This window comes from Manis javanica, chromosome 7 (genome assembly GCF_040802235.1).
Source record: "Manis javanica isolate MJ-LG chromosome 7, MJ_LKY, whole genome shotgun sequence".
NCBI lineage: Eukaryota > Metazoa > Chordata > Mammalia > Pholidota > Manidae > Manis > Manis javanica.
The window spans coordinates 3,138,514-3,165,576 of record NC_133162.1 but is presented as its reverse complement, the minus strand read 5'-3'; the positions used below and the strand labels follow the sequence as shown (position 1 = coordinate 3,165,576).

Genomic DNA, 27,063 nt, shown 5'->3' with positions numbered 1-27,063 from the left:
GCAGCTGCCTGTGACCCGGGAGGAGAGCCTGCACCAGACGTAGCAGCTGGAACCTTGATATGGAACTTTCCAGCCTCCAGAGCTGTGAGCAAAGAAATTCCTGTTCAGCCAGGCTGTGGGGTTCTGTCAGGGCAGCCCGAGCTGATGCAGACGCGGGAGGTGCCCAGCAGAGTTACTCGAAAAGCACGGACTGGGGGTTTGTGTGTGAAGTTGGGATTTCAGGATGAGGATCATCTGTAACCACAGGATGCTCAGACGTCCGGTGGGCTGTTCCCAGGTGTAGCTCTAGGCATCCCAAAGGTGTGAGTGTGTGTGGGAGTAACAGGACAGAATGAACAGAAGTGGAGTCATCACCAGGGCCCCAAGAGTGGCAGATGGGACTTGGCAGCAAAGCAAGAGACACCCGGAAGGCCAGTGGACTGATGACAGGCCTGGCGTTACTCTGGCCCTGGGTGGGAACGTCCTGTGTCGAGGCTCCCAGGCTGGATGGGAAAGGAGACCGGGCTCGAGGACTGTGTAGCCATTCCATGAGCACCAGGATGGGTAGGGAGCCAGCCTAGACATGTGGGTTGGGATTTTCCTGTTGGTTGTTGATCTTTTACTTGAGGTCAGTCAGTACACTCTAATCCCACCTGGATCAGAGAGCAGCATGTGGTCACCCAGTTGGACACCAACTGGATTCTAAGAACCACGCAGTTTACTAAGATGTCTCTCAGGCGGTCTCTGCTGAGTTGAGGACCTAGCGAGACACTAGTCCGGGAAGCTGCTGGCCCACACTTGCACCAGATCAGCCTGCGTTATATCTGGGACAGTTGATGGAGGGACGTAAAAAATTCTGCCTTAGCCCCAGTCCATGCTACACTGTGGACCTGCAGGATGTAACAAATCCGTAGGCATTTTTAGGATTGTTGCAAAGAAAACTCAAGTTTTCAACTTCCGTCTGACGGAGCTTGCCACCTCGGCCCCCTGGCCCGGGCCCCCGTGTCTGCCCCTCTAGGCCAGCACCGAGCCCCTGGATCCCAGGTGCCCAGCATGCTCAGTACAGGAGAGGCTGGAGCCGGAGCGATGCAACACGCTGTGCTTTCTGTCATGCTGTTAATATTTAAAATGTGGGTTTGAATTCTCAGTTATGTTTTATTTATGTATTTATTAGCACAGCTATGTTTGTTGTTTAATTCCATTGTGAGAGTCACTAAGAATATGATTAACCTCGAGGGCCATCTTATAATGTAATTATTAATGATTGATTCTGTTTATCCTTGAAATCAATAAGAGGCCTAACGGTGTGGCATGTAGCTGGGCTTGATTTCTTACATTTCGCAAACATGACTCTCTGACAGCAGTGATATTGGTTTATTACCCAGAACAGGTTTGATGAATCTGAAGTGTATGATTAGTTCTGTATAATTATTGTGATAGGTACTGTTCCTTATATGACTTATGTTAATATGGCCAGTGGTGTTAACATCCCCTGCTACTAACAGTCAGGGTGGGGATGTGTAGTAATTGATCTTCCTGGGAGGCTGTAATGCAAAACAATGCAGGCTGTTTGAAGTATATTTTACAAGTGTGCATTGGGCCTCTGGGATATTATATCGAAAAACCCAATTGTACAGTTGCCATGGGAACCCAATTAGAATAGATTGCTTGATTTTTTTTTTTTTTTTTTAGTCTTTCATCTTGACCAGAAATCTAATGTATTTTAAATGTTTTCATATGGACTTATATTCATACACTGACATGCTACACCAAAGGATCCTTTATTTTTTCTCTTGTTTCCAACCCAAAATAGTGATAAATTCTCTAGTGGAGCTTTATGAGGAAGTCTCCTAAAGAGATTTAATCAAATGTTTTTAGAAAAGTTTGGACAGGTGGTGGCAGACGTGGAGGTGAGAGGAAGCATTTAAAGAGACGGGATAGTGGGCGTGCCGCTGCAGTGGTCCTCGGCCTCGCTCTGGACGTCAGGTGGAGAGACGGGTGTGTTCCGTCTTCTTCCTCCTGTTTGCAGATGGGGGATTAGGTCCCGAAAGGCCTGTGGGTGGGGTAGGACGGGGTGAGGTCTTGGGGTCCCGTCCACACCAGAGGTGCTCACATGGTTATGTCTCAGTGACTTTCTGGGCTCTTAGAGTCTATCGGGGATCCCAGAACACTTATGTGAGTCATGTATCAAGTTACTGCCCTGGAGGTTAACGTTGAGAAATTACAATATACTGATGAATTGATTATAAGCAACCATAAACCTGTTATGTTTTAATATAAAGAACTTTTTTTTAATGAAAAAGTAACTTTTCCATAAAAAACAATTAGCAAAATGAGTGGCATTGAGTTATATTTCCTCTGACCTTTTAAGTGGCTGGATCGGTAGAGGACAGCCAGGTTCTCGTCTCTGCTTCTGCATTCACTCCATTGTGATCGGCTCTCGAAGCACGTCAGAGAATCCTGCTTCACACAGAGAGGGACGGTACGGGAAGGGTGTTTTAACAGCTCTGCCAAGTGACCGTGGGTACTCTTCCCTGACTCTACGTCAGACCTCAGTAAGTTCTTTGCCACGTGGAATCTGAGCCCTCAGTGAACTTCCTGTACCCTGTTCCGTAAGAATTGATTGGTGTGTCTTGCACCTTGAATGATTTTGTAACATCATTCATTGGTCCTTTGGGAAATACTGGGTTTACTGAATTATGTAGATCTTTCAAATATTGACAGGTTTCACAATACAGTATTAAAAATCATACTTGTGCATCACCACCTTTCTCCTTAGAAAACTGGAGGCTGCCAAGCCATGGCAGTGGACACAAGGTCCCCAAAGTTCTGGTCCTCGCTTAAAACTCTCAGTACTTCATTTGCAGCACACACTGCCACTTCTGTCACTCACAGGGACATGCTCACTTTGTTCATTTTTAAGAAAATATCTGCCAGATACCCAAGTCTGAGGGACAGTAGGTCACTAGCTCCATACAAGTAAAGCTTTTCTTCCTGGAAAAGCTGGCTAGTTCGTCTCAAATCTCCCACCGTCGCACAAGCGTGTCCTTCAAGACAACCGTCACTTTCGGTTAGTGGCGGAGGTGCTCTGTCATACTTTCCGTTTGGGACAGAATATTAAAAAGGGTCAAGATGCATGACATTCACAGGTTTGTTGCATCATCAGACATTCTTCAGTGAACTTTTTCTGCCCCTTAATGGTAAGTTGTGGAGGCAGGCTGGGATGACTCCCTCCGCTGCTGGTGCCACTGTCCCCATTTTCATCAGTTTTGCTCAGCATTGCTGTCTTGCATCCTTTCACCACTCACTGTGATCTCAGCTGTACATTTTTTTAGATGCCTTTTATCAGATGGAGAATGTTTTTCTCTATGCTGTTAATGTGGTGACTTGTACTTGCTGATTCTTGCACGCCAAACCAGTTTTGCAATCCTGAATGCTCCCTGTCATTAAGATCCCGGAATGATCTTGGTGTATTGCAATTTTCATAGATTTCTGGACTCAGTTGGTTAATATTTTGAAGAACTTGTGTCTGTGTTCATGAGGGATATTGGTCTATAGCGTTCTTCTCTTAGAGTGTTTTTCCTGGCATGGTATTAGGGCAGTCAGACCCACAAATAAGGCCTCTTTTAGTTTCTAAAATAGTTTGTATCATGTTAGTATTGCTTGTTTTCTAAATATTTAGTAGGATTTACCAGTCAAGCCGTTTGGGAGTGGAGTATCCTTCATGGTAGGATATTAATCACAAAGTCATTTTTTTCAGTAGCTTGAGAGTTAATTCAAGTCAGTTATTTCCTCCTGAGTGACTTTTTGGCTATTTGTTTTCCAAGGAATTTGACCATTTCATCTAAGTTGTTGAATTTATTGGCCTAAAGTTATTTTAACATTTTTATTGTCCTTTTAATATGTATAGGATTTAAGTCAAGCCTTTGTATTTATTACTGATATTGGTAGTTTGTATTTTCTCTTTTTTCCCTAATTTGTCCAGATACAGGTTTATCAATTTCTTTCCAAAGAACCAACTTTTGTTATAACTGACTTTTCTCAATTTTACTGACTTCTTACTGTTCCCTTCTTTCTCCTTACTTTGGGCTTAGTTTGCGATTTTTCTGTAGTTAGTTAAGGTGGAAGCTCAGGTAGGTCAGGTAGGTCACTTGGAGCCATCTTGTCCTCTCTCATATTAATGCGCGTGCCAGGCACAGCCCCCGAGGGGCACCGCACAGCTGCCCCCCACACACGGCCACGCTGTTCCGTTTGCGTTTGCGCACGTGTCTTCTGCCTTGCCTGGCGACCTCTCCTTTAATGTGTAGGTTATTTAGAAGAACGTCATTTTGTCTCCAAATATTTGGGGATCTTCCCGACCTCTCGCTGTTCCTGATCTCTAGCCCGAAGGCCCTACGGTCAGGGAGCATACTTTTCATGACTTCAGTGCTCCTAAATGTACCGTGAGTTGTTTTATGGCCCAGCCCGTGATCTGTCCTGGTGAATTTGGTGTGCCCTGGAAGGGAGTGTGTTTCTGTGGTTCTGGGCAGAGTGCCCTTTTACGTGGCGTTTGGTCAGGTCATCCATAGTTGCTCAGGGCTTCTATCCCCTCTTCTGCCTTCCTGTCTTGTATTTTTCTAAATTACTAGGAGAGGCTCGTGGAGATGGGTCTGTTTCCCCTTATAGTCTCAGTTCTTGCTTCCTCTCTTTCAAACTCTTTTACTAGGTGCATGCGTACTTAGAATTGCCGTGAGCTTTTTTTTAAGTGAATTAACCCCTTTGTTTTTAGGAAATGGGCTTCTTTAGTCTTAGCAATATTCCTTGTTTTGAAATTACCAGTTTGATATGTTAAAATAGCCACTCCAGCTTTCTTTTCATTAGTGTTTCTATGGCAGGTGTTTTTCCATTCTTTTACATTTTACCTATTTTGCTATATTTAATGTATTTCTTAGAGCATAGCATACATTTGGGCTTCTTGCCTTGTAAAACTCTTAACTGATAATGTCTGTGTGGAAATCGGAGTATGTAGACATTCACCTTCATGTGATCACCAGTGTGGTCGGGTTTCAGCGGGCCGTCTCACCGTTCGCTTTCTATTGGTTCCCTTCCATCGTTACCGCTCCCCAACCCTCCCCCCACACTGACTTCTTTCTGAGTCATTTGAATTTAATGATTTCAATTTAACAGGTTTTCTACGCTACTGGCTTATTAGCCCTGTCTCCTTCTCTTTTTTTTCTTTGTTAATGGTTGCTCTAGGGTGGGTATTGGGCATTTGAGTTCATCATTTGTCAGCATTCACATGATGCCATTGAACATCACTTTCAGCACAAGGACCGGACCACAGTAACGTCCATCTCTCTCATCCCATTTTCTTGTTGTGTTTGTTTTAATGTATTTCATTTCTACATGTGCTACAAACTCCAAAATATTTTGTTATTATTTTGTTTTATGCAGTTATCCTTTAAAGAGATTAAAAATAGGGGAAAACACCAGCTTTTGTCTTTTTTTTTTTTTGAAAAAGACTTCATTTCACTTGAATTCTTGAAAGATATTTCCTGCTTGTAGAATTCTAGGTTGACTTTTTTTATGTCTTCTATATGTTGTTCCATTGTGTCCTGCCTTGCATAGTTTTGATGATCTGTTTGCTGTTGTTCTTCTGTTCCTCTGTGTATAATCTGTCTCCCTCCTTCTGACTACTTTTAAGGTTTTTTCTTTGTCACTTGTTTTCAGCAATTTGATTGCTATATGCCTTAGTTTAGTTTAAGTGTTTCTTCTGCTTTATTTCATTGAGTGTTTTGCATCTGCGAGAACAGGTTTTTCATCCATTTTCATCATATTTTTCTGCCTTTTTCCAATTGTGTGTGTTCTGTGTACACAATTAGATATTGACCACATCTTTCTGATGCTCTGTTCATTTTCTTCTATATTTCTCTGCCTGGGTAGTTTAAAAAATGTTCTGTCTTCACTGTCACTCATTTTTCCCTTCTACTGTATCTGATTTCTTAACTACACCATGTATTTTTTATTTCAGATACTGTATATTACATCTAAATCCCATTTGGGTCTTTTTTTTATATGTCTTCATTTCTCTCATGATGTTGGTTGTTCATGATTTTCTCTATCTTCTTCAGCATTCTGTATGTATCTATAATAGCTGTTTTAACCCAGGCAGACTGGCTTAGACCCTTGACCTAGTGCATGCATTTTGTGACAGTTTGAATTTTAGTACAGAGAACCATGTGCTAAGAAAGAAAAGTTAAATATGCCAGATAACCTAGCCTATGTTTTTAGTTTTCGCAAGTGCAGATAAAATCTATCATTGAGCATCCAGACAGCCATGGTAAAAAGGGACTCATGTGCGATTAGTGAGTGAATATCATCTATTTAGAAAAGATAGACCTTTTCCTGTGGGAAGAATTTTCCTATTTTTTTTAAATAAGGTATAGTAAGCAATTTAATGTTGTTTTTTTAAAAATTCTGGTTGAGGATGAAAGAGGGCCTAAAAAAGAATGAGCAGAGAAACTGCCTTCTCAGGGGGAGGTAGATGGAGCAGAGCGTGGGTGTTTGGGGAGGACATGGGTCAGCCTCCAGGTGGCTGTCAGAGCTCGTCCTCTTATTCCTGCTCTGCTCTGAGGTTCCTAGACCTTCTGACTTCTGGTACATGTGGCTACTGGGAGGAACAGGTGGGACCCTGGAGGCCAGGGCCCTGGCGTGACCTCTCAGCAGGGTGTTCCTTGTGTGATCCTCAGCAAGCTCCAGGTCTGTGCTTCAGCTACCTTGCTGGCCTTCCACCACCTGCCACCCGTGGATCTCATGCCTTCTGCTGGCTCTGCCTGTGGGGCTCGAGTGACATCAGGTTTCACGCTATACCCCAGGCCTGAACGCAGGAGCAGCTGAGTTCTGAATTGGCCCATCTGCTCCTCCATGCCCGGTGTGTGTCAACCCCATTTGCTATGTTTAAAGGACCTGAGTGTTCCCTGCTCACATGGGATCCAGGTTGATGAGGGGGGAGTGACACATAGGTGAGTCCCAGATTGCAGGTATTTGGTGAAGTTGGTAGAAACCAATTGACTTTCTGTTATGAAATTTAAAGAATTTTATTTGTATTTTTGCTCCAAAGCAGGACCATTCCAACTCCATATGGAAAGGACCAGCAATGGGGAGTCAAAGAAAATCAGGGGCATCTTGAATTCAGATATTTTTCTCTTGACACTGTTGCAGTTTTAAATGTGTGGCATCACTGGAAATGTACTCTGCCAAGGGCTGTCATTTTGGCATTTTCACATTGTCACAGATGAGACCAGACAGAGGAAAAGGTGTTCATCCCTGCCAGAATTCACTTACCACTGTAGTTAATGCCTCTGCCGGCCAGACCTTTATCAATTAAATTTAATAGTGGTGATAACATTAACCCCCTGCATTGCTGTCTACCTGGCTGTCTAGAGAGCTCTTTGCAGCTCTGCAGTTGGAAAATGAATCAGCTAGGGCTTTGCTTTGTCCCAGGTTTCTCCAGTAGTTAGCCTGAACTGCCCAGCACACTGACATAACTAGCCAGGTAGTTTAGACTATGCATTTCCCAAAGCCATGTGCACACCTAACCTGAAAAAATGAGAATAAATGTGTGTCGTCTATACACAGTGCACAGACATGCAGGTCGCCTGGAGGGTTTCCCTAGAGGGACCTCTCACACTGTCCACACGAGTGTAAGGAACGCAAATGGCCTCAACTGCTGGGAGGGTCACCAGATGCCCCCTAAAAGAAGCAGCATGCCTGTCACTGTGCTTGAATGCCCACACCGCTTCAGTGGCACTACATCTCTGCAATCATTATTCAAGAAAAGGAAAAAAATGTGTTAACTTACAGAGTTTTGGATTACATAAATATTTTAATCTGTATATACAGATATACCTGCCATGCAGTATGCAATGGGAGACTAACCTTTTTTCAATATCCAGTGATTAAGTTTTGAAAGTTTTTCTTAGCATAATATTCGGTTGCTAGTGAAAGTATTCATTGCTGTTTACCAGTCATCAGACAGACATTTCCAGGTTTAATCAATTTTCCATTTTATGGAATTTTGACTCTGGAGTTCTTTCCTGTGTTAATTTGATCTTCTGTTTTTTGGTTTTCTGGTATGGATTTCTCCTTTCTTTTTCTTCTTCCTTTCCTCTTTCCTTCTTTCTTTGTCCTTTTAAAAATTATGTGGTGTTTGACACATTCCAAAGGGTATATGATATAAACATAAGTTATGAAGTTAGAATAACGATCACCTGTCAGTTTACCACTAATTTCAGAAGTATCACATCACCAGTTCACAGTTGTGAACTTCCTCTCCTGTCTCCCCACCCTGGCTTCCCCACTCGCCCATGATGGTTATTTTTCACTGTATTTGGTGTGTATCATTCCCTTGCTTTTTAAGTGTGTGCAGTCTTATCATCAATCCATTAATTCCACAAAACCTCATTTAGTGTGGCATGTTTTGACCTTTATAAAAAGGATATTATGTTGTCTAGGAGTTCTGAGACTTCCCTTCCACTCAGTCATATTCCTGGATTTCATGGAGTTGTGTGTAGCTGTGTAAGTTGTACATAACAGCATTTCATCGTATGATTCTACCACCTTTTGTTTATATACTTTTCTATCATCCCTGGACATTTGAGTTGTTCCCAGTTTGGGCTGCACCCACGGCAGCTGTGATCACTCTTTTGTGCCTCTCCCGGTGCACATTTACAACTGTTTCCCCTAGTGTGTACTCCCGCCCATTCAGTGTTACAGAACAATAACTGGTTTGTGGAAACGGTTGAAGCACATTAGACCTGTGTTAGTGGATGCACGTCCTTACCGAACGTGGAATTTATTTGAGTTGCTAAACTGCTGGGTAGAAAATAATATCTCATTGTGATCTTAATATTTCTCTGATTGAAAGTGAGGTTGAACATCTTTCCAAGTCGCCATTTATGATCCCTCTTCTGCGTCCTAATGGGCATGAGGTGTGCGTTGTCTGGTAGTAATATTACAATATGGGCTTTCTTTTGAATGGCATCTCTTTCCATCCTCTTATTTTCAGCCTTTGTCCTCATAGTTAAAAGTGTATATATAGTGTGTAGGTTTTTTGATATCCAATCTTCTAATTATTTTTTCGTTTAGTCCATTCTTATTAAAGTAATTATAGATGTAGTTGAGTTTAATTCTGCCGTTTTGCTATTTATCTTCTATGGACCCTTATCTTTTTTGTTCTTTTTTTCTATTTTATTTTGCTTTCTGTTGGCTCAATAAAATATTTTGATTCATTTTTCTTATCTATTAACTTTTTTATTGAACTTGTTTTTAGTGATTAACCTGGAGATTACAATATACCCTTGACTTTTTATAATTTTCCTGAAATTGCTACTTTACCTCTTTCTAAACAGTTACTTTATAAAACTTTATTCTATTTACCTCTGACTCAGCTTTTATGTTGTTGTATTTTAATTCCATAGACACTTCAAAAGCTGTAATCATCCTCATCATCCTCATCATGGTTTTAAAAATTCAGTATTTGTGTAGATTTAACGCATACTTATCCTTTCTGGCACATTATTTTCTTCATCAACATGTTTCCACCTGGGGTGATTTACTCCTGCTTGAAGAACTCTTAATTCTTTGTTTTTTTTATACTGATCAGCTGAGAGAGGATTGAATCCATTTTAAAGATGTTATTTTGTCTCTACTTTAAAAGAATACCTTAATAGTTATTGGTTGTTGAGTTAGCAGTTATTTTGTTTCATCATTTTAATATTTCGTTTCTTTTTCTTCTGGTTTCTAAGGCTTCTGTGGGGAAGTCAGCTGTCAGTCTTACTACTGCCCCTTTGAAGGTAGCATGGACTTCAACTGACTGCTGTCACTGTCTCCCTATTGTTTTCCTGTTCGCTTTGGTTTGGAGCTCATTAACTGTTACAGTTGCGATTTTTCTTTGTATTCTGCTTAGAGTTTGCCGAGCATCTTGAGTCTCTGGGTTGGGATCAGTCACCTTTTTTGGAAAACCTCGACTGTTTTTTTCAATGGTCGCTGTTCCTTGCCCACTGTGCCTTCATTTCTGGGATTGAATGCAGGGAAGTCGGTCCCTCCGAGAGCCCCACACGGCTCTGATGCTCTTGGTTTTTCTACTTCTGTCTCCTTTCTGTGCCACAGTTTGGTTATTGCCGTTGACCTGTCCTTGCTGGTCCCAGGATTTGTCTCCTGTCCAGTCTACTAGTAATCTTATCCTGTGAGTTCTCAATTTCAAATTCTGCATTTTTCAGTTCTAGAATGTCTTCCTCACATTTTAATAAGCATTTCAATTCTGTATTTAAATTTTTCCATTCTCTCATTCATTTTGTCTGTCTTTTCCTCTTATTTTTAAATATATCAATCATAATTATTTTAAAGTTTCTGTCTGCTAACATCAATATCTTGGATATCCATTTTTCTGCTTGCACTTTGTTTTCTTTTTTCATTCTCTTAACTGTTTAGTACACATACACATACATGCACATATGTGCATACACACCACTGCGCGTGCACACACACACACACACGATAATCACATTGTGTTTGGTCTTTTCACCCAACTTTGTATCATGGGTGCTTCACCCACGTTACTGAACCTTTGCCAAACATACTTGCAGGACAGCATAGTATCCCACTGTAAAGATGTAGCGTTCTTTTATTGTTAGGTACTTAGGGCAGCTTCATATCTGAGACTGTCTTAATTAATTAAAATTTTGTTACAGAAATGTTTAATATGGTGTTTATTAATATGGTGCTTAATGTGGTGTTTTAAGGTTCCCTCCTTGAACTAAATCAAGGCAGGAAGACCCCTGATGTCTTGGGTTGGGCCTGTCAGCTTCTCTAGTTCAGGGACTGTCTGCAACTTTGGATACCCGTTGTGATGGCCACTTATTCATGCCTTCAGAGAACCAGATCCACCTCCAGTTTGTGGGTGTTTGTGGGTGGGGTCTGTGCGGGTCTGTGTCTGACTCTGAACTGGCTGGACAAGGCCCTGACCATGTGGGTTTTCAGCTCACCTTGGACAGAAGTGAGTGATGTACTCAGAGCCCAGCACATGCTGTGTGGCTGTCCCTGAGTGCTGGGCTCCTGGTTTGTGAGCGACATCGGCTCTTTACCTCCTAGGTCCTGCACTCCCTACTATGTGCAGCAACTGGGTTGGACAACACTGCCAACAGAACTTTCGGCAGTGGTAGAAACGTTCTCCATCTGTGTTGTCCAGTGTGGTCGCCACTGGTCACATGTGGCTATCAGGCACTTGAAATGTGATGAGTGTGACTTAAGAACTGGATCTTTTAATTTTATTACATTCAGATTAATTTAAATCTTAACAAGTAGCCCCATGTGGCTGACAGCTACTGTATTGGCCATTGCGGGTCCGGATGGATTGAATATTTGCTTAACAGCATTTAGTTGTTGTCAGAGTCCATCCTAACGCTTGCTTCCGTTTTTATTTGTTCATTTTATCACTAGTGCTTTGAGCATTAGGATGTCCTTTTTGTGTATGAGCAGGGTCCCTTTGTGTAATAGGGACACCACCTCCATGGGACAGGAATCAGCCTGAACAGGACACTGAAAACATAAAGTAGGGCTGAGTTAGAGAAGAATAAATGATTTTGTTGGAAATTAGCTTGTATGGCAAAACCACTTAAGTAAACTAAGATATTTTAACCAGGTTTTGAATCTTTGTCAAAAGTAATAATTCAAATTTATAGTAAGTTCCCTACGTAATTGCTCTATGTAAATGAGACTAATTTCTCTTCGAATTTATGGTGCAAGTAATGTAAATTAGAGTTATAGATCTGTTGATCTTCTGAGTCCAGGCAAAATAAATGTATCTTTTGCTCAAATCATGCAAGATTTCTCTGTGAATCTTAAAGTATCTGTTTTGTGAAACTGGGTTAAGCTATTTTAGAAACTATAAATAGTGATTTGGTAATTAGGTGTTTGGGTTTATTTGTTATAATGGAGTACTTATTAAAGTTCAGTGTGTTTTTACCCCATGGATCAGAAACTTGTATAGGCCAAGTGCTAAGGCACACCCTCTACATTCTACTTGATTATGACTCATTACAGATGATAGATGACCTACTGAACTTTCAAATTCCTGTTTGCTTGTAGAGAGAGAAAATCCTCATCTCTTTTTTATCAGCCCTACTCCAAAATTCTGACCATCTTATATAACCTTACACCATATCACGTTGTAAGAGGGGAGAAACGATAACGTGAACATGCTCTCTCTGTCAGACATGGATGAAATTTGGTCTGTCCTGGCTTATCTCCTTCCACCAGAATTCTTCCCTTTTTTCTCTGAAAAACTTCATGTGGTTAAAATAATATCACGACTCCTTCAGATGCAAGTTCCTGCAGAAGCAGCGCCGTGTCAGGTCCCAGAGAGTCCACGGCCTCCCCAAAGCCTGTGCAGGACAGTCCAGTGTCTTCGTGTCCCCAGGGGTGGCACTGACAAGACTGAGATGGCCTTGTAGATTCTGGAACCTGTGGCGGGGCTGGGGACGGGCGCCCGCAGACTGGCCCTTGTGCATGACCTTTTGCAGAGAGCCCAGTGACGGGGGCAGTTGGGCTGTAGTGTGTGCCATTTGGGGTCACTCTTTTGATTTTATCCTCACCCTCTGCAAGAAAAGAAAATTGATTGTTTGTTTCTTTGGAATCAAACTGTGTTACACACAGAAAGCTGTGTTTTATAAATATTTAAGGAAGCACAAATGTCAGGAATTTTCATTATCCCTCTAAATCTTGCTCCATCCCCCTCCCAAAGCCAGTTTGATCTGCCCTAGTTTTGCCCTCTTTCTGTCTGCCTGTTTCATAGGACCTAATAGCAGTAAGTACATTTAAGATGTGCGCAGGTTTAATGAATGGCCAGTGAGAAAAGAGACTACTTTTGTGACAAGATTAACTCCTTGGCTCAAGGGACATAACATTTTAGTAAAATCAAAATTTGTCTGGTTATCCTAGCTGTGCCTTCAACCTCTGGCTTCCTTATAAAAATGTCTAAATAAAATACCGGTGGCTGTCTCTGGCTATTATTTTCCCATGTTACATGGCCTGACCTGGAACCTGCACAGGGCTGTGAAGTCTGGGCCAGGGTCTTCCGGTTTCTGACGCAACATTTTGTGCAACTGTACAATCTGGGATAATGCATGGATGTTAGTTGTCTGCATGGTCTAGATGTTAAGGAAAAACATGGAGGTGTATCCCCCCCAAGTAGGGTCTGGTATTGCTTTAAATAAATTCCTACGTAATCTATATGTTCCCTCTTTTAACTGCTACACTAATGTCGTAGTCTGGATGAGTTCACTGTTTTCTTCCCTTCTTTGGGCAGGAGAGGCCTGCTGGGAATGGAAGCTTCAGAGTAAGTGTTCTGAATATTCTCTGATTTAAAACGGGGGCCTCATTTCTTTATCTGATTTATAATGTGATAGAGAGCTGCTGGCCAGCTGACACTCATCTTAATTTATGATCTATTTAACTTTTTTATTTCCCAGCCACAACTCATGTCCCACATCTCAGCCCTGATCTCCGTACCAGCGTGTGTGCAGCGTCACGGTTCTGGAGCCGGAGGGGTGTGCACTGTAAGGAGTCCGCCAGCCCTCCCCGTGTGCGGCACCAAGCCCTCAGCAGGAGGGGTGAGGAAGGCCCTGCCAGCGCTTCGGCCCCTGGGTTCCTCTCATCATTTCTCAACTGCCAGGTCTTTTGGGTCAGGATAGATCCAGCATGTACACAGATGTGAGCGAAATGGTGTTTTTTGACCTTTTATTTTGAATAGTTGTAGACTTACAGGAAGTTGCACAAAGAGCACAGAAAGTTTTTGTATAGCCACCATCTGGTTTTGCCCAATGTTAGTGTCTTACTCAGCCTTATCCATGACCTTGTACAGTTACCCAGCCAGGGAATCGCTATACAGGGCATAAGGATATTAGTTAGGATTGTGTACAAACCTTGTTGAAGTTTCCCCAGTTTCCCCACAGAGGTCCTCCTCGGAGCTGCCGTCCTCTCTAAGACCCCACATGGCATTTGGCTGTCATGCTCCCTCCTCTCCAGGTTGTGACAGTCCCTCTCTTCTTGGCTTTGGTGACCTAGACACTTTGGAAGAGTGCTGGCCAGCTGTTTAGTAGATTGCCCCAATCTGGGTTTGTGATGCAGCCTCACAATTAGATTGCGATTCATGTTTTTGGTGAGAGGAGCACAGAAGGGTGCCCACTCTCAAGGCATTGTGCCACACTGTATACAGTGACCGTGTGCCCACTGCTGGTGGTGCCAACCGTGGTCACGGGGGGAGGTGGATCAAGCACATTTCTCCAACTAAACTGTCAGCTGTTTCCCCTTTGAAGTCGCTCTCTCGGGGGAGATGCTTTGAGACCATGCAGATGCCTCAGTTCCCTTTGGGCTTCCTCGCACTTCCAGGGTCCACTGAGGGGTCTTGCTGCCACTTGTTACTGTGCTGTCGGCCGAATATTATGTATTTCCTTCCCTCTTTCTTCATTTGCTAGTTAGACTTCCTCTGCGTCACAGAGCTGTTCCTTTTCTCCCATTTATGTTTATTCACTGAATCACTTATTAGTATGGAATCATGGATATTTTATATTCTGGCTTGTGATCCGATACTGTCATTCTTTCTTTGTTACTCAAGAGCTTTAACTCTGGCTCTTGGGAAGCCCTGGAGGTTGGCCCCTGTGTCTTTTTTTCGCATACCCATCCTAGCACTTTCTTACTTTCTGGCACTGCAGTACAATCCAAGCTTAGCTTATATTTCCCCTGCCCCCAGGCCTAGGTATAATTACTTCTCCAGACAGCCTGAGTTCCTTTTCCTCAGGAATATTGTAGTTAGAAACAAAGAAACCAAGATCTGGGAGCTGGAGTGCTCATGGCTGCTGAGGTGCTGTTTCTCTCGGCCCCTCTTGGTGGACTGAGCCAGGGGTCTGTGTGCACCCTGACCCGTGCATGCACATCATGAGGCGGCGTGTGTTTCTTTCTGTGTCTGTCATCAGCATGCACACTCAGAACTGTGAGTTTGTCCTGATACCTCTAATTCAAGCATGTTTCATTCCAGCCTATTCCCCACCTGCTTATTTGTAACTCTTTTCTCTGGCAGTTGGAAACCTGGCTCTTGGATCTGCAATGTACCTACTTAGGTAATGGGTTCTTTTAAACAGGCTTTTGGTAAAACCGGGTCACTGTGCAGCCATCACTGGTGCAAAAGGCGCTTGGTAGGTGAAATCCGATTTGTGAAGGAGAATATTTCCTGTGCTTGCTCCGTAAAAGGGTGGTCTATGGAATTCTTTCAGCTGGTTGTGTAAGCCTGGTTATGAACCCGAGTTTGACATTTGGAATGGAATAGACAGAAAATGAAGTAATTCTGCATGTTTCCAAATAGGTAGACTAGCTAATTAGCTTATTTCACAGATGCCCAAATGTTATATGTTGAGAAGAAAAAAAACCAGTGAGGGTCCAATAATGTTATTTTATATGAAGAAGAATAATTTCCTTTCATAGCATTCTCTACTGATTTAGGTTCTTTCTTTGTTAATCCATTTTATTGTCATTCCTATTTTTTGTTGGACTCGTACTTTTATCTACACATGATCTATTACAGTTCTTCTCTTTGTTGTAAATCCAGACATTGAAAACTTGTGAGATGAACATGGAACCCTTCAAAAGGTCTGATTGCGCTTCGATACATCAAGGGCCATCGAGTGCTCGTGGTCCGGAGTGTAAGAGTCAGGAGTTTGAAGGTGCTACTTATCTTCATGGATACTGTGTTGTAGGGTCTTACACTGGGCTCATATTTCATGAAGTTTTGTGCTGGAATTGTGTTTGTTGGTGGCAAAGGATTATAAAATGTAGCTGACAGAGATACATTTACCATTATCAGCTTTCATCAGATGAAGATTGACAGTTGTTGGACAGCCTTATGAAATGTCTGGATCTTATTCTGGGGAGGGTGGGAGCCTTCACATGCCTGTACGTGATTCCCTGTGTCCCTTCCATAGTGATGTAGTCAGGCTAGTGTGTGACGTCCTGTGCTTGCCACGAGTTTGAAGCAGGCTGTATAGTTACAAGCTCCACATGGGGCTCCTTCTGTGGAATTAGCCCAGACCCACAGTGGGTGGGTGGTATTTGTTACTGAAGAATCACTGAGCCTGCTCTGACTAATGCAGTATGGAATGTATTTGTGTCTGGGAGATAGTTGCGAGTCTGGCAGAAGTCAAGACTTTGAGGTATGTTGGATATGACCTTGAATGTCTACCTGCCACTTACGTGCTGTGCCCTTGGGCTGGTTACTTAACCTCTCAATCTGTTTTCTCATCTACAAGTAATTTGTTCTACCTTAGGTTTGCTGGAAGAGTAAATGAGGTAATGTATGCAAAGCACCTGGCCCAGTGCCAGGCATATTCAGATAATCAATTTCGTTCTTGCCCATCTAGACCTTCCAGTAGTCTGTTGGTATAAGGTCACCTACGTAGAGGTGCAGAAGTGTTCTTTTTCTAGGTTATTTGCTTTTTGACAATAAAGGAAATAAGTGACCATGTGGTTATTTTATTTTGCCTTATGAAAATTGAATTAAAACAAGATATGGCTCACATGTGCAGAGAGTTGGTGTAGTTGTCTTTCCCTAAAAAAAGCACAACTGAGGACTTGAGACCACCTTTCCCTGTGTGAACATGTGGGATTGGGGGCTGGGCCACCTCCCTCCACAAATGGCCTGTGTAACCAACCTCAGTGCTCTGTCACCTGTAATTAGCATAGGGAGAAACCAGTGTGGGGACTCAAGAGTTTCTCCCTTTACTCTTGTCTTTAACATCAAGTTGTATTCCTTTTTTTTAGCAATAACCTTTGGGAGGGCCCGAGGACAGTTGTAGCTCCAGCACGCTGACTGTGGTACGCAGGGCTGCCCACACAGAGCTGATGGAGACAGCTGGTTTCAACAGCAGCCGTACCCAAACAGAACATAAAAATGCATGTAGGCTAGGAATGTACTTTTCCTTTTTATGACTCTGCTCTGTGTTTCATTTATATTTAAAACTGAGTTGATGAATATGAATACAGATATTTAGAGTTACTGTAAAGTCGTATTTGTTTATGTGCATGGACCATATCTTACAGTTTAAGGGGAGAGTAGTTAATGGTTCTGCCCACACTGCTTGGAATTTTTTTCTTTTCTTTTTTTTTTATTTTCCTCTAGCTTCTATTCTTCAGGTGTGTAGCTATTTTAGTATTATGAAGGATGATGGATGATGCTGAAAAGTTTCTTTGGAAGCATTTCTGATATTGTGCAATGCACTTGGGGGTCAGCTACACTTGACTGATGCATGATTTATCCCATGTCCCTGCCACTTCCTGAGATAAAGCTGCTGTTTTATCAAAAATGCCAGCAGCTGTGATTTAGAATTTAGAAACTTCCATTTTCAAATAATTGTCCTGATTACTTTCTGCCATAGCAATAAAATGATAAAAGTAATTGCACACAAATGTGAGACAGCACCAAAATACAATAAAATTAACCTGAATTAGCTTGGCTTGTCGATGAGAGGGATTTATGAAATGTGGTGTTGCAGTAAGGGAGGGGGGCGCTGTTATAGCTGGAAGGTGAGTTATTGCCTTAATGTAATGTTCTCCATGAAATTTAAAAAAAGAGACTGTTTCTGTTGAGGGTGATTGTGCTCTTGAAATTAAGTTGAAGTGATTCTTATAATTGGCAGAACAGTGCATTTGAAGGTAATACCTTTTATTGCATCTGCCTCGTTGCATTACTTTTTACTTAGCTTCTGGTGTCAGCTTTTCTAATACTCAGGTGGAGGTTGGCTTGGGATTCTGTCAGATCCAGGGACTGGGGTGTTTCATGACCTTTTCAGCAGTGACCCTGATCTAAGTGTTACAGACTTCTAAAAACATTTGATTAAGTCATTTAGATACTGGAAGTTAAATATTACAGTTAATTTTTTTTTTAATTCAAGGAAGACCCTCATAAGTGTGTCTTGTTCCCTATATGTATGTGTACTGGGAATTGCTGGAAATTTCTCTTCTGCACCTAATGGTTTTCTGTGGTGTCAGACCCAGCGCCCCATTGGGGCATTGTCTGTAACTCCCTTTGCAGTCCTGAAATGACATTCATGGGTGATACCTACTTGCATGTACTATTTTCAGAAATCCTCAAGGAAGATATAAATAAAAGGTCAGCAATTTATGGTAAAATGATATGTATTCAGAGCAGAAATGCTTGGACAGGCCTGCACTGGAGAATATGGTGAAATAGTCAGGTGTTGTGTGCCTGGAAAGCAGCCACTCCACACAGACCCGGACAGTTTTGCCTAATGGTGTTTCGTGATCTGATCACATGGATGCTCGCACTGTGACGTCTCTGAAGTGCTTTTTGTGAAGGTGCAGAAGGTGTCTGCCCCTTGAGTTGCAGAGCAAGTGAGTGCCTGGAAAACCCCGTGTGTATTACGGCGCATGGAAAGTCGAGCGCACGTCTGTTAAATGGAGCTGTGCTTTAGTTCGGATTCGTTTGAGACTTGAATGTGTCACAGGAAGCAGGAGGACTCTGTTGTTCAGGCCAGTCCTCCATATTCCTGAACATTCTGCATGCCAGGCTCCTGCCCTTTATATGTTAATAGCACCCGCAGGCACTGTGACCAACAGAAATGCTTCCCGACTGCCCAGACCCCCGTTGAGAACAGCAGGCGGGGACTGATAACCTAGCAGTGAGACCAGCCAGGGTGGGGTTCAGCTGAGAGGGCCCCTCCGCCTCAGGGCCCCATCTGACCAGGGCCCTGAGCCATCACAGCCCCCAGGGCAGCCTGACAGCAAGGCTTCGGTTCGGCTTGGGCTGTGCGTTTCCGGAGGGCGCCAGCCTCCCGCGGTTGGGATCAGCTCCACCCCAGTGCCCACCCCCACTCAGACCTCTTTGCCTCTCCAGATTTGTGTGAATGCGTGGGTTTTTTGTTTTGTTTTTCTGATTCAGCCATAAAGTTCTTAGTACTAGTGATGTCTGTGACATCTAGCAAAGGCCGTGGAAGCAGCTTTGGAAACCAACGCCGACTGTAGACTGTGTCGCAGACTTGAGAGTGTGTGTGTTTCCTCCTGCTGGTTTTGGAGGGATGACACCGGTCTGCTGTTTTCCTAAAGAGACTAAAATATCGTGAGCTAATGTGCCTAGGGAAAATGTAACTAGTGGAATTTTCCCGGAGAAATAGAACCAGTGGGAATTTTTCCAGAAACAATAAGTGGAATTGATAAAATTCAAGCGCAGTGGGGGATTTAGTGGTAGATAAGCGTCTCTTGTCGGCCCCTCTATTTTCTAGTCCGCTGATAGCTGTGTACGGTTACATTAGCCTACTGGGCTCCCTTGGTTTAGACAAAAATGAAAACAACTGTAAGAAAGGGGCTTTGTGATTAGCCTAGCGTGCCTTTCTCTGTTAGAACAGAGGGCTGCTAAAACACTGAGTGTCGAGCTGAATGTTTTAATGTCATGTATGACTATTATATACAGTAATAATAGTACTCATTTTTTCAACATTTTGACTTAAGGCCGAGTTTAGGAACTCTAAAGTTATGGAGCTCAGTTACGTGTTGCTTTTGGTCTTAGCGTGGGCATCTACGCTGGTCTTTCCTTTCTTTAACAACAGGTAAGGCTGCTCACTTGTTGCCACGAGTCAGCACCGGGGCCTGCGGGGCAGCTGCTGTTTTGCTTGTTCTCGCTCGCGGCACCTTGTCTCCATGTGCGCTTGGCTCTTCGTGCCGGACACGGGATTGGAAGCATCCTTCATTTGCCCCAGAGGAACATGGGGCCTCAGACAATTGCTTGTTCCTGAGGGCCTGTGGTTTGCAGGGCAGCGCTGAGTGTACCAGGGGCGCAGGCATCCCGGGGACTGGGGACGGTTTGCCTCGTCTCGTCTCACTGCTGTGCTTCAGCTCAGACTTCTAAGAGTTTTCAGTGTCCTGTCACTGGACCAGTACTTCTCACGGGGGAGGTTCGCCCCTGGGGTACATGTGTCCTGGGGACGTCTTTGTTACGACTGAGGAGGTGCTACTCACTCCCTGCGGGTGGAGGCCAGGGATGCAGTGACCATCCCACAGAACTCAGCCCTGCACAGTGACCCGGCCCAGGTGTCAGCAGTGCCTGGGCGACCCCAGTCACCATCTCTGATAAGTGTTTAAAGCCTGGCTGGGTCCCTGTCCCATCCCAGGCTCCCCCACCCACCCACCCACCCATTGTATTAGTGGCCTCCCATGGCCTTGGGCAGGATTATTTGGCACCATGATTGACTCCCCCAGCCCAGTATCCTATGCTGTGGTTTTCAGAGAATCCTGGGCCTCCCTTGGCTCTTCAGCTGCCCACCACAGGCAGGGCTCACCCCCCAGCCAGCGCAGGTGGAATGATCGACGCCCTGCGGGGTAACTGCTGAGCACCGTGTGGCACGCTATCTTGCTCAGTGCTGGTCTTCACCTTGGTGGACGCCAAGTCCAAGTCCAAGGCCCTCGAGGCCTGGCCAGCCCCAGCACTTACTCGGCCATCTCCCTACTGCTGCTGGGACTACATGCTGTGTGTCTTTCTTTTCTCAGAAACTTTGCACACCCCGTTTCTTCCACTCACAAATACCTTCTTAATCACCCTCTTTTGAACTCCTACCCATCCTTCAAAACTTTCCTTCCCATAGAGATTTTCTTGTCCTTGAATTTGAATATCTTGTTTTTCAGGGAATCTTCTCTGAACGTGTTTCTCTGGGTCTTTTTTTAGGGCAACAGACATAGTTAAGGAGTGGTCCCTGAAGCCAGACAGAATCAGGATTCCAGTCTTAGCTCCACCACTTAGTGGCTGTATGACCGTGACCAGGTTATATAAGCCTCAGTTATCCTCTCTCTGAAGGGGGTTTCAGTGGTGCAGTGCATGTGGGGGGACCCAGGCAGGGCCAGGGCTGTGGGGACAGGCGATGGCCTGTGTGTCCAACCCTGAAGACTGCAGATGAGCCCGGCCTGCCTGGTGGGCTGTGCTGTGGGCCCCCTGTGCTCACTGGCAGCCTGGGGGTGTCCTGAGGGAGGCAGCGTGCGCTTCCTGGTCACCGCTCGGGCTCTGGTGTGGACCCCCTGTGGGAGGCGCGGGAGGCCGGTGCAGGAGACCGGCAGCCGGAGACGGGATGGCCCTGTCTGAGCGAAGCTTCTCCTCCACCTGGCGGGAGCGCCTGGTCCCATGGAGCCCGCCCCAGGGGCCTGGCTTGGAGATGGCCCTGGCAGAGAGTGGCACTCAGCATGGGCTGAAGGCTGCTGTGCTCGGGGTGCCCCAGGAGCCAGCCTGGCCGGGAACCACGCCTCCCCCGGGACGTGTGTCCTTGAGCCGGGCTGCTGAAAGCTCCTTGCAGAGGCTCAGCGGGGTGGGCCAAACTGACACGAGGCTTCTGTGCCCCTTCTGAGTGTCCGGCCTCACCCTCTATTTCTTCTGACCGTGTTGTGTTTACTGGTGTTTTGACTGTATCAGTCACGCGTAAAATGCAGAAACCTTTCGGTCCCCCAGAGCAAGTGTCAATCTGCTCTCAGTATGTTATCTGTTAAGTCTCAGCTGCCAGGGGGACAGCCTAAAACCTCCCTCTTTTTCCACCCCAGCTTTTAGGGTTTGGACCAGAGCTGAAACGTCTCCTAAACCACTCTGTTCAGGTGGTGCTTTCAGCCCCTTGCAGAGTGGCGACACCTGTGCGCTGAGGTTTGGGGTCTGGGGGGGTCTGCTCTTCCCTCCCACCAGGTCGGCCTTCTCTCCAGGCCCAGCAGCGCTTCTTGGCCTGCGTCTGTCCCCACCCATAGGCCGCAGCGGTTTTCTCACAGACCGACTGCCGGAGGGGCCAGGTTGTATTGCACTGTGAAAGCTCCCTTCCGGGTGGCTCTGAGCTGGGGGAGATGGTTGTGCCCACAGTCTGTGCCTGGGCTGCTCAGGAGCTGGGAGGTCAGGGCGTCTGGAGGTTGGGAGGCAGGCGAGGGAGTGCCCGGTGACAGTCATGTGCTCTGGTTGTTTATCAGGGGGCTGAAGGTGACATATGTGTTGACCAACCTGTGTAGAACAGATGCAGTTAGTGTGGAAAAACCCAGTTAATCAACCATCTCAGCCTAGATTCTCACCTGATTGAAAAAAGCAAAGGTAGTATTTTCTGTCAGGAAGGATGTTTGTGGATATTGCTAATTGCTCTTTCAAAGAACTAATCAGTGAAATGAAATTTCACGAAATCCAATTATTTGGCCGGTTATTCCAGGGAAGCAGCTCGGACAGGCTTTGACTGTGGAGTAGTTGTGTAATTTCTATGTGAAGCCAACTCCTTGTCTGTCATTTGGCTTTACAAGGGTGCTGTTTGCTTTTTCCTTTTGGGTTGAAATTGTTGCCTTTCCTGATTGAGATATTTATTATTGCAACCCAAAAGTGTCTGGAATATATGTTGCTTTAAGCTGTGGGATAAAGTTTGCTCTCATGATGCTTTAATTTTTATTGCATTCCTGTAGTGTGTTAGCTGTTGTTCAGATGCTACGCACGGCAGTTCCTGCCCTGTGAGATCCCATTCAAAAGGGCATCTTCTGCATGTGCCCCACACCCAGGAACTGCACGTACCTTGATGTCCTCACTCTTTTTAGTTGACTCATTCTCTCTTTTTGTTTGCTTGGCACATTATTATTTCTTTGAACCCTTATGTTGTTTCTATAGAAAAAGTTTTATTTTACTAAATAGAAAATATATCACAGAATAGTAGTTAATTATTTTAGTTCCCAGTTGTTTAAAATACCAATTTTAAACAACTAATACCAGAGTGACTAAATTGTCAACTAAAATTACACTGTAGAATGATTTGGAGATGCTCTAATTGCTATGTTACATTTCCCAGTTTATCCAGAGGTGAGTTTAAACAAGTAATTCTACTCTGCCTGACAATTTATATCTCTAATTATGATCTATTTAGCTTTTCCTTGCTTATATATGACTCTGGGATATAAAGTTGGCATGGTTCATCAAAATCTATACATGTAATAATTAAAATTTTTAAAACTCCAGCTCTTGAGCATTAAAAAATTTCTATCTACCAGCCTTTGATATAAGTGTGACATTGAATTGCTTCAGAGCCAACAGTTAAGAGATAGAAGAGCAGAGGGTCTGGGTACATCCCAGACTAGACACAGTTTTCCAGGCGATGGGCAGAATCACGGGTTTAGTGTTGGAAGGGGAATTGGAGGCCCTGTGGGTGCCTCTCAGCATGTACATGGGAAGCGGAAGCGGGGAGGCACTCAGCCCTACCCTACCACGCTCGCCTGTCCCCAGCAGGAGGCCTGGGCTGGCCTAAGCAGCTGCCCACCTCGGGTGGACTTGGTCCAGTGGGGCCCCTTCTCAACCGCTCAGAAGACCACACACAGGTCACCAAAAGGGATACCAGCACTGCCAAGTGAGGGTCAGCTTAAGAAAGGAAATTTTGATACCATGTGCTGCAGAAATGAGTCCTTGGAGAATATTTATTAGCTATCTCGTAGAAACTAAAATATCATAGTTGTCAAAGAATTATGGCTTTATGGGAAACGGCGTCTTGGGGAAAGCGTTGAAACAGAGGCACGGGTGGGCGGGTTGCTGGACCATGGCGAGCACATTCTGTCCTCCCTGGCGCCCCTCCCGGCAGCGGGGCTGTGCCAGCTCGCACCAGAGCCCTCTGCCAGGCGTGGGCAGCTGTGGAAATGGGGCTTCACTGCGTCGCCAGGGGGCGCAGCGCAGAACCACGCTGGTCACCACCAGCACAGTGAGGGAGGGCCTGGGGACGCTCTCCAGAGGTTTGGTGTTGGAAAGCATGGTGGGGACCATGTGTCTTGGGGAGGAGCCTGCAAGTGATGGGCGGGAATGGGTGGGATAGTGGCCACACAGGAAGTGTGCTGACAGATCTCAAGCTCTGTCCTAAATCGTAGGCTTGTGACTTATTTCAGTTAGTTCAGTAATTTTACTGATCTCTATCAGATATGTACCAAGGAGGAATTTTAAGAGGCTTACAAAAATGTACATATTTACAAAAATTAAAAATACATGAGAAATAGATGAGGGAACTAGGAAATGGGCAGGGAAAGAACTAAAGCTCATTTCAAATACACAGTGCACGCTCTCTATAAAATGGCTCAAGACAGGCCAGAGTGAAGCCGTGAGCTGTTCGGGGCCAGGGCAATGTCGGGTCCATATTAACTGCTGGAAGCATCACACAGGTTTTGGCATGACTGCTTTGTTTAACAAGGCACATTCACTTGGCTGTCAGCCTTTTAGAGTGGGATGGAGGCCTTCCGGGGGTATTTGGGGGGGGGGGGCTCAATATATACAACTCCAGCAGACGCCTGGAGTTCATGGAAGGTCGGAGCCCAGAGGTGGGCGCAGACAGCTTTCCCAGCACTCTCCAGGAGCCCCCGGCACCTGCACCACTGAGTAGCTTGGTCAGAGCAGCAGAATCCTGGGCCTGCCGCTCCTGAGTGTGTGTTCCCTGAGACCGTGTGCTGGGCCGCCTCTGAGCGTGCAGAGCTCTCCTGGGGTGCACCCCTCCCAAGGCTCTCTCTGTGCTCCTCGGGTCTGGGTCAGCTGTTGTCTTCCCAGGTCAAGGATTTAAGGCAGGGCTGGGTCCTGGGAATGCAGCTGGTGATGAGGGGCAGCCAGTGCCAGTGCAGTTACCGAGTGTGTGCTCTGCAGAGACGGTGTGCCAGGGACTTAGGGAGGTAGACCCAGACGTACGGAGAAGGTGTAGGCAGGTGTCAGCGACTGTCCCCAGATGTCACTCACCTGAGCCATCACGACTTCACACGTGACTGGGGCTGCCTGTAGTGCTGTTTACTTAATGTTTTCTTTCTATCAACCTGGTTTGAAGTTAGATCCCTGCTTCAGCCTCAACCTAAGGAATGAGTGAAGACAAGTGTTTGATACGTTCATTTTATTTTTACTGTTCATGGTAATTTAACCCATAATTAATGAATGAGCACCTAAACCAGTCCTCCCAGTGCATGCTCAACACTGCAAACAACCACATTCCTGCTGCGCAGCCACCACAGGACTCTGAAAAAGTCACTGTTGTGTCTTTGAGCTTCAGGGTTTTCATCATCAGAGAAATGGATGAGCCTAACTCTCAGGGCTTTTGTAAGGATTACAGAGTCCCTGGCAAGCAGCAAATGCAGGCAACATCAGGAGAAAAAAATCCTGTTGTCAGACTGAGTTGTGGGATAGTAATGCGAAAAAAAAAAAGATTTCATCATAGTCTGTATCACTCTCTTGAATGTAAGAAGTCTGTTACCTTTTACAACACGGGTTGGCAAGGATGTGGAGGAGAGACGGAACCCTTGCGCACTGCTGGTGATGGAACTGGAGCAGCCACCATGGAGAAGAGTGCGGAGCACCCTCAAGGGCTAAACACAGACTTACTGTCCGGTCCCACTTGTCAGCATACCTGCAAAAGAACTGAAAGGGGGACTTGAACGGGTAAGTGTACACCCGTGTTTACAGCAGCAGCGTTCACAGTAGTCCAATGCTGGAAACAATCCATATGTCCATCGGGGAGTGAATGGATAAACCACCAAACATGGTCCATCCTTGCAGTGGATCAGCAGTCAGCCTGGAGAAGGAAATCCTGACACGGGCCGCACTGTGGACGGACCTGGAAGACACAATGCTTGGTGAGATAAGCCAGTCACAGAAGGACAGATCCTGTGTGAGTCCACTTTGGTGAGGAACCTAGAATCAAGCTCAAGAGACAGGCAGCAGGTGGCGGGTGCCAGGGGCAGCCGAGGGCAGGAGGGGGCATTAGTGTTCAGTGGAGACAGGTTTCTGTTAGGGATGGCAAAGTTTTGGGTATAGGTAGAGGTGATGGTTACACACACTACAAATGTATTTGATGACACTGAATGGCACATTTAGAAATGGTTAAAATGATAAATATTATGTTGATTTTACCACAATGGGAAGAAGTGTACATGCTAACTTTAAAGAGCAAGAGCGTCTGGGATGTCATTGGCTCAGCTCGGCCCTGCCTGAGTCTGGCATCATGGACCGGCACCTTGCACACCATCCCTAGGCAGGAGCTGAGGAGCCCAGCGCCATCTGCTCGGGTGCGTGCGCGGGCAGCGCTTCAGCAGTGCCTTGGGCACCACAGAAGCAATTCTAGAAACCATCCTGACCCTGGTGTTCAGTACAGGAGGAAAATGAGAAATGAATTGTCTGGACTTTCTAGAGGACATTGTAAAATAAGGCAAGATGGCAGCCCATTGTTTCATCAGGACACGTGTCCCTACCGCGAGCAGGACAAGATGCTTCTGGACTAGGTGCCTTCTGGGCAGATGCTTCGGTGAGCCTCCCCACTCCTGCCTTTGACCTCATTACAGTCAATATGTTCTAAATCCTGTGGGTGGCCTTGTAGAAGTGGAGAAAATGGCAGTATCCTTTAAAAAAAAATTATAAAAAGATGTTTGATCTTAGTTTCCTTGCCTAATAGGTTAGGTTCTCAGAGTTTAAAGAAGTAGTTAATTATCAAAGATTTTGAATCTGCGACAGTCTGAATTTTTCTTCTAATTCAAGTTGCCTTTGAAATTAACATTGTAGATCTGTGAGGTTTTCATCTGTGAACATTGTTTGAAGAATTCATTCTGTTGTAATTTAGATTAAATGTACCAGCTCAATTTTGTCGTTTTACAATTTTGCTGGTTTTTGAAATACACTGTAGAGGTTTTCCTCATAGTAGTGGGAACACATGAGAGAGATGATTGTATCAATCAATTATTTGAGCAAAGATTGGGTATAGCTTACATATGGTTTTATAATAATCCCTGTTTCCAAGGAAAAGTGTTTGCACAATACTTAGTCATTGTGTCACTTGTAGATAAATTGGTTATGAGTTGGTCTTTGTTTTATTGAAATGCACCTTTTTTGTGGAAGCGTGGATTTTATGTGTACCTTCTACATGTGTATAACAAGTGTCTCAACTGAAATAACTTTGCAAAAATGATTTTTCTATATTAAACAATAAATTTTCCTTTAAACTACGACAGTTCCTCTGAGTTCAATCTTATGCCACCTTTGTGCTCTGACAC

General features: G+C 44.7%; 1 protein-coding gene across 4 annotated transcripts in view; it reads left to right on the top strand.

The window, feature by feature from the left end:
- MGMT (O-6-methylguanine-DNA methyltransferase) overlaps positions 1-27,063 on the top strand; it is a 252,852-nt gene that overhangs the window by 9,469 nt on the left and 216,320 nt on the right. Inside the window, exon 2 of one of the 4 annotated variants that reach the window (XM_073240121.1) lies at positions 13,488-13,628. The exons of 1 other annotated variant lie outside the window; for it this stretch is intronic. In XM_073240121.1, the coding sequence (XP_073096222.1) occupies positions 13,497-13,628 (132 nt within the window). In that variant the 5' untranslated portion in view covers positions 13,488-13,496. Of the gene's footprint in view, positions 1-13,487; positions 13,629-27,063 lie in introns of those variants that run through there. 2 more of the 4 variants (XM_073240120.1, XM_073240119.1) reach the window with 2 other exon arrangements.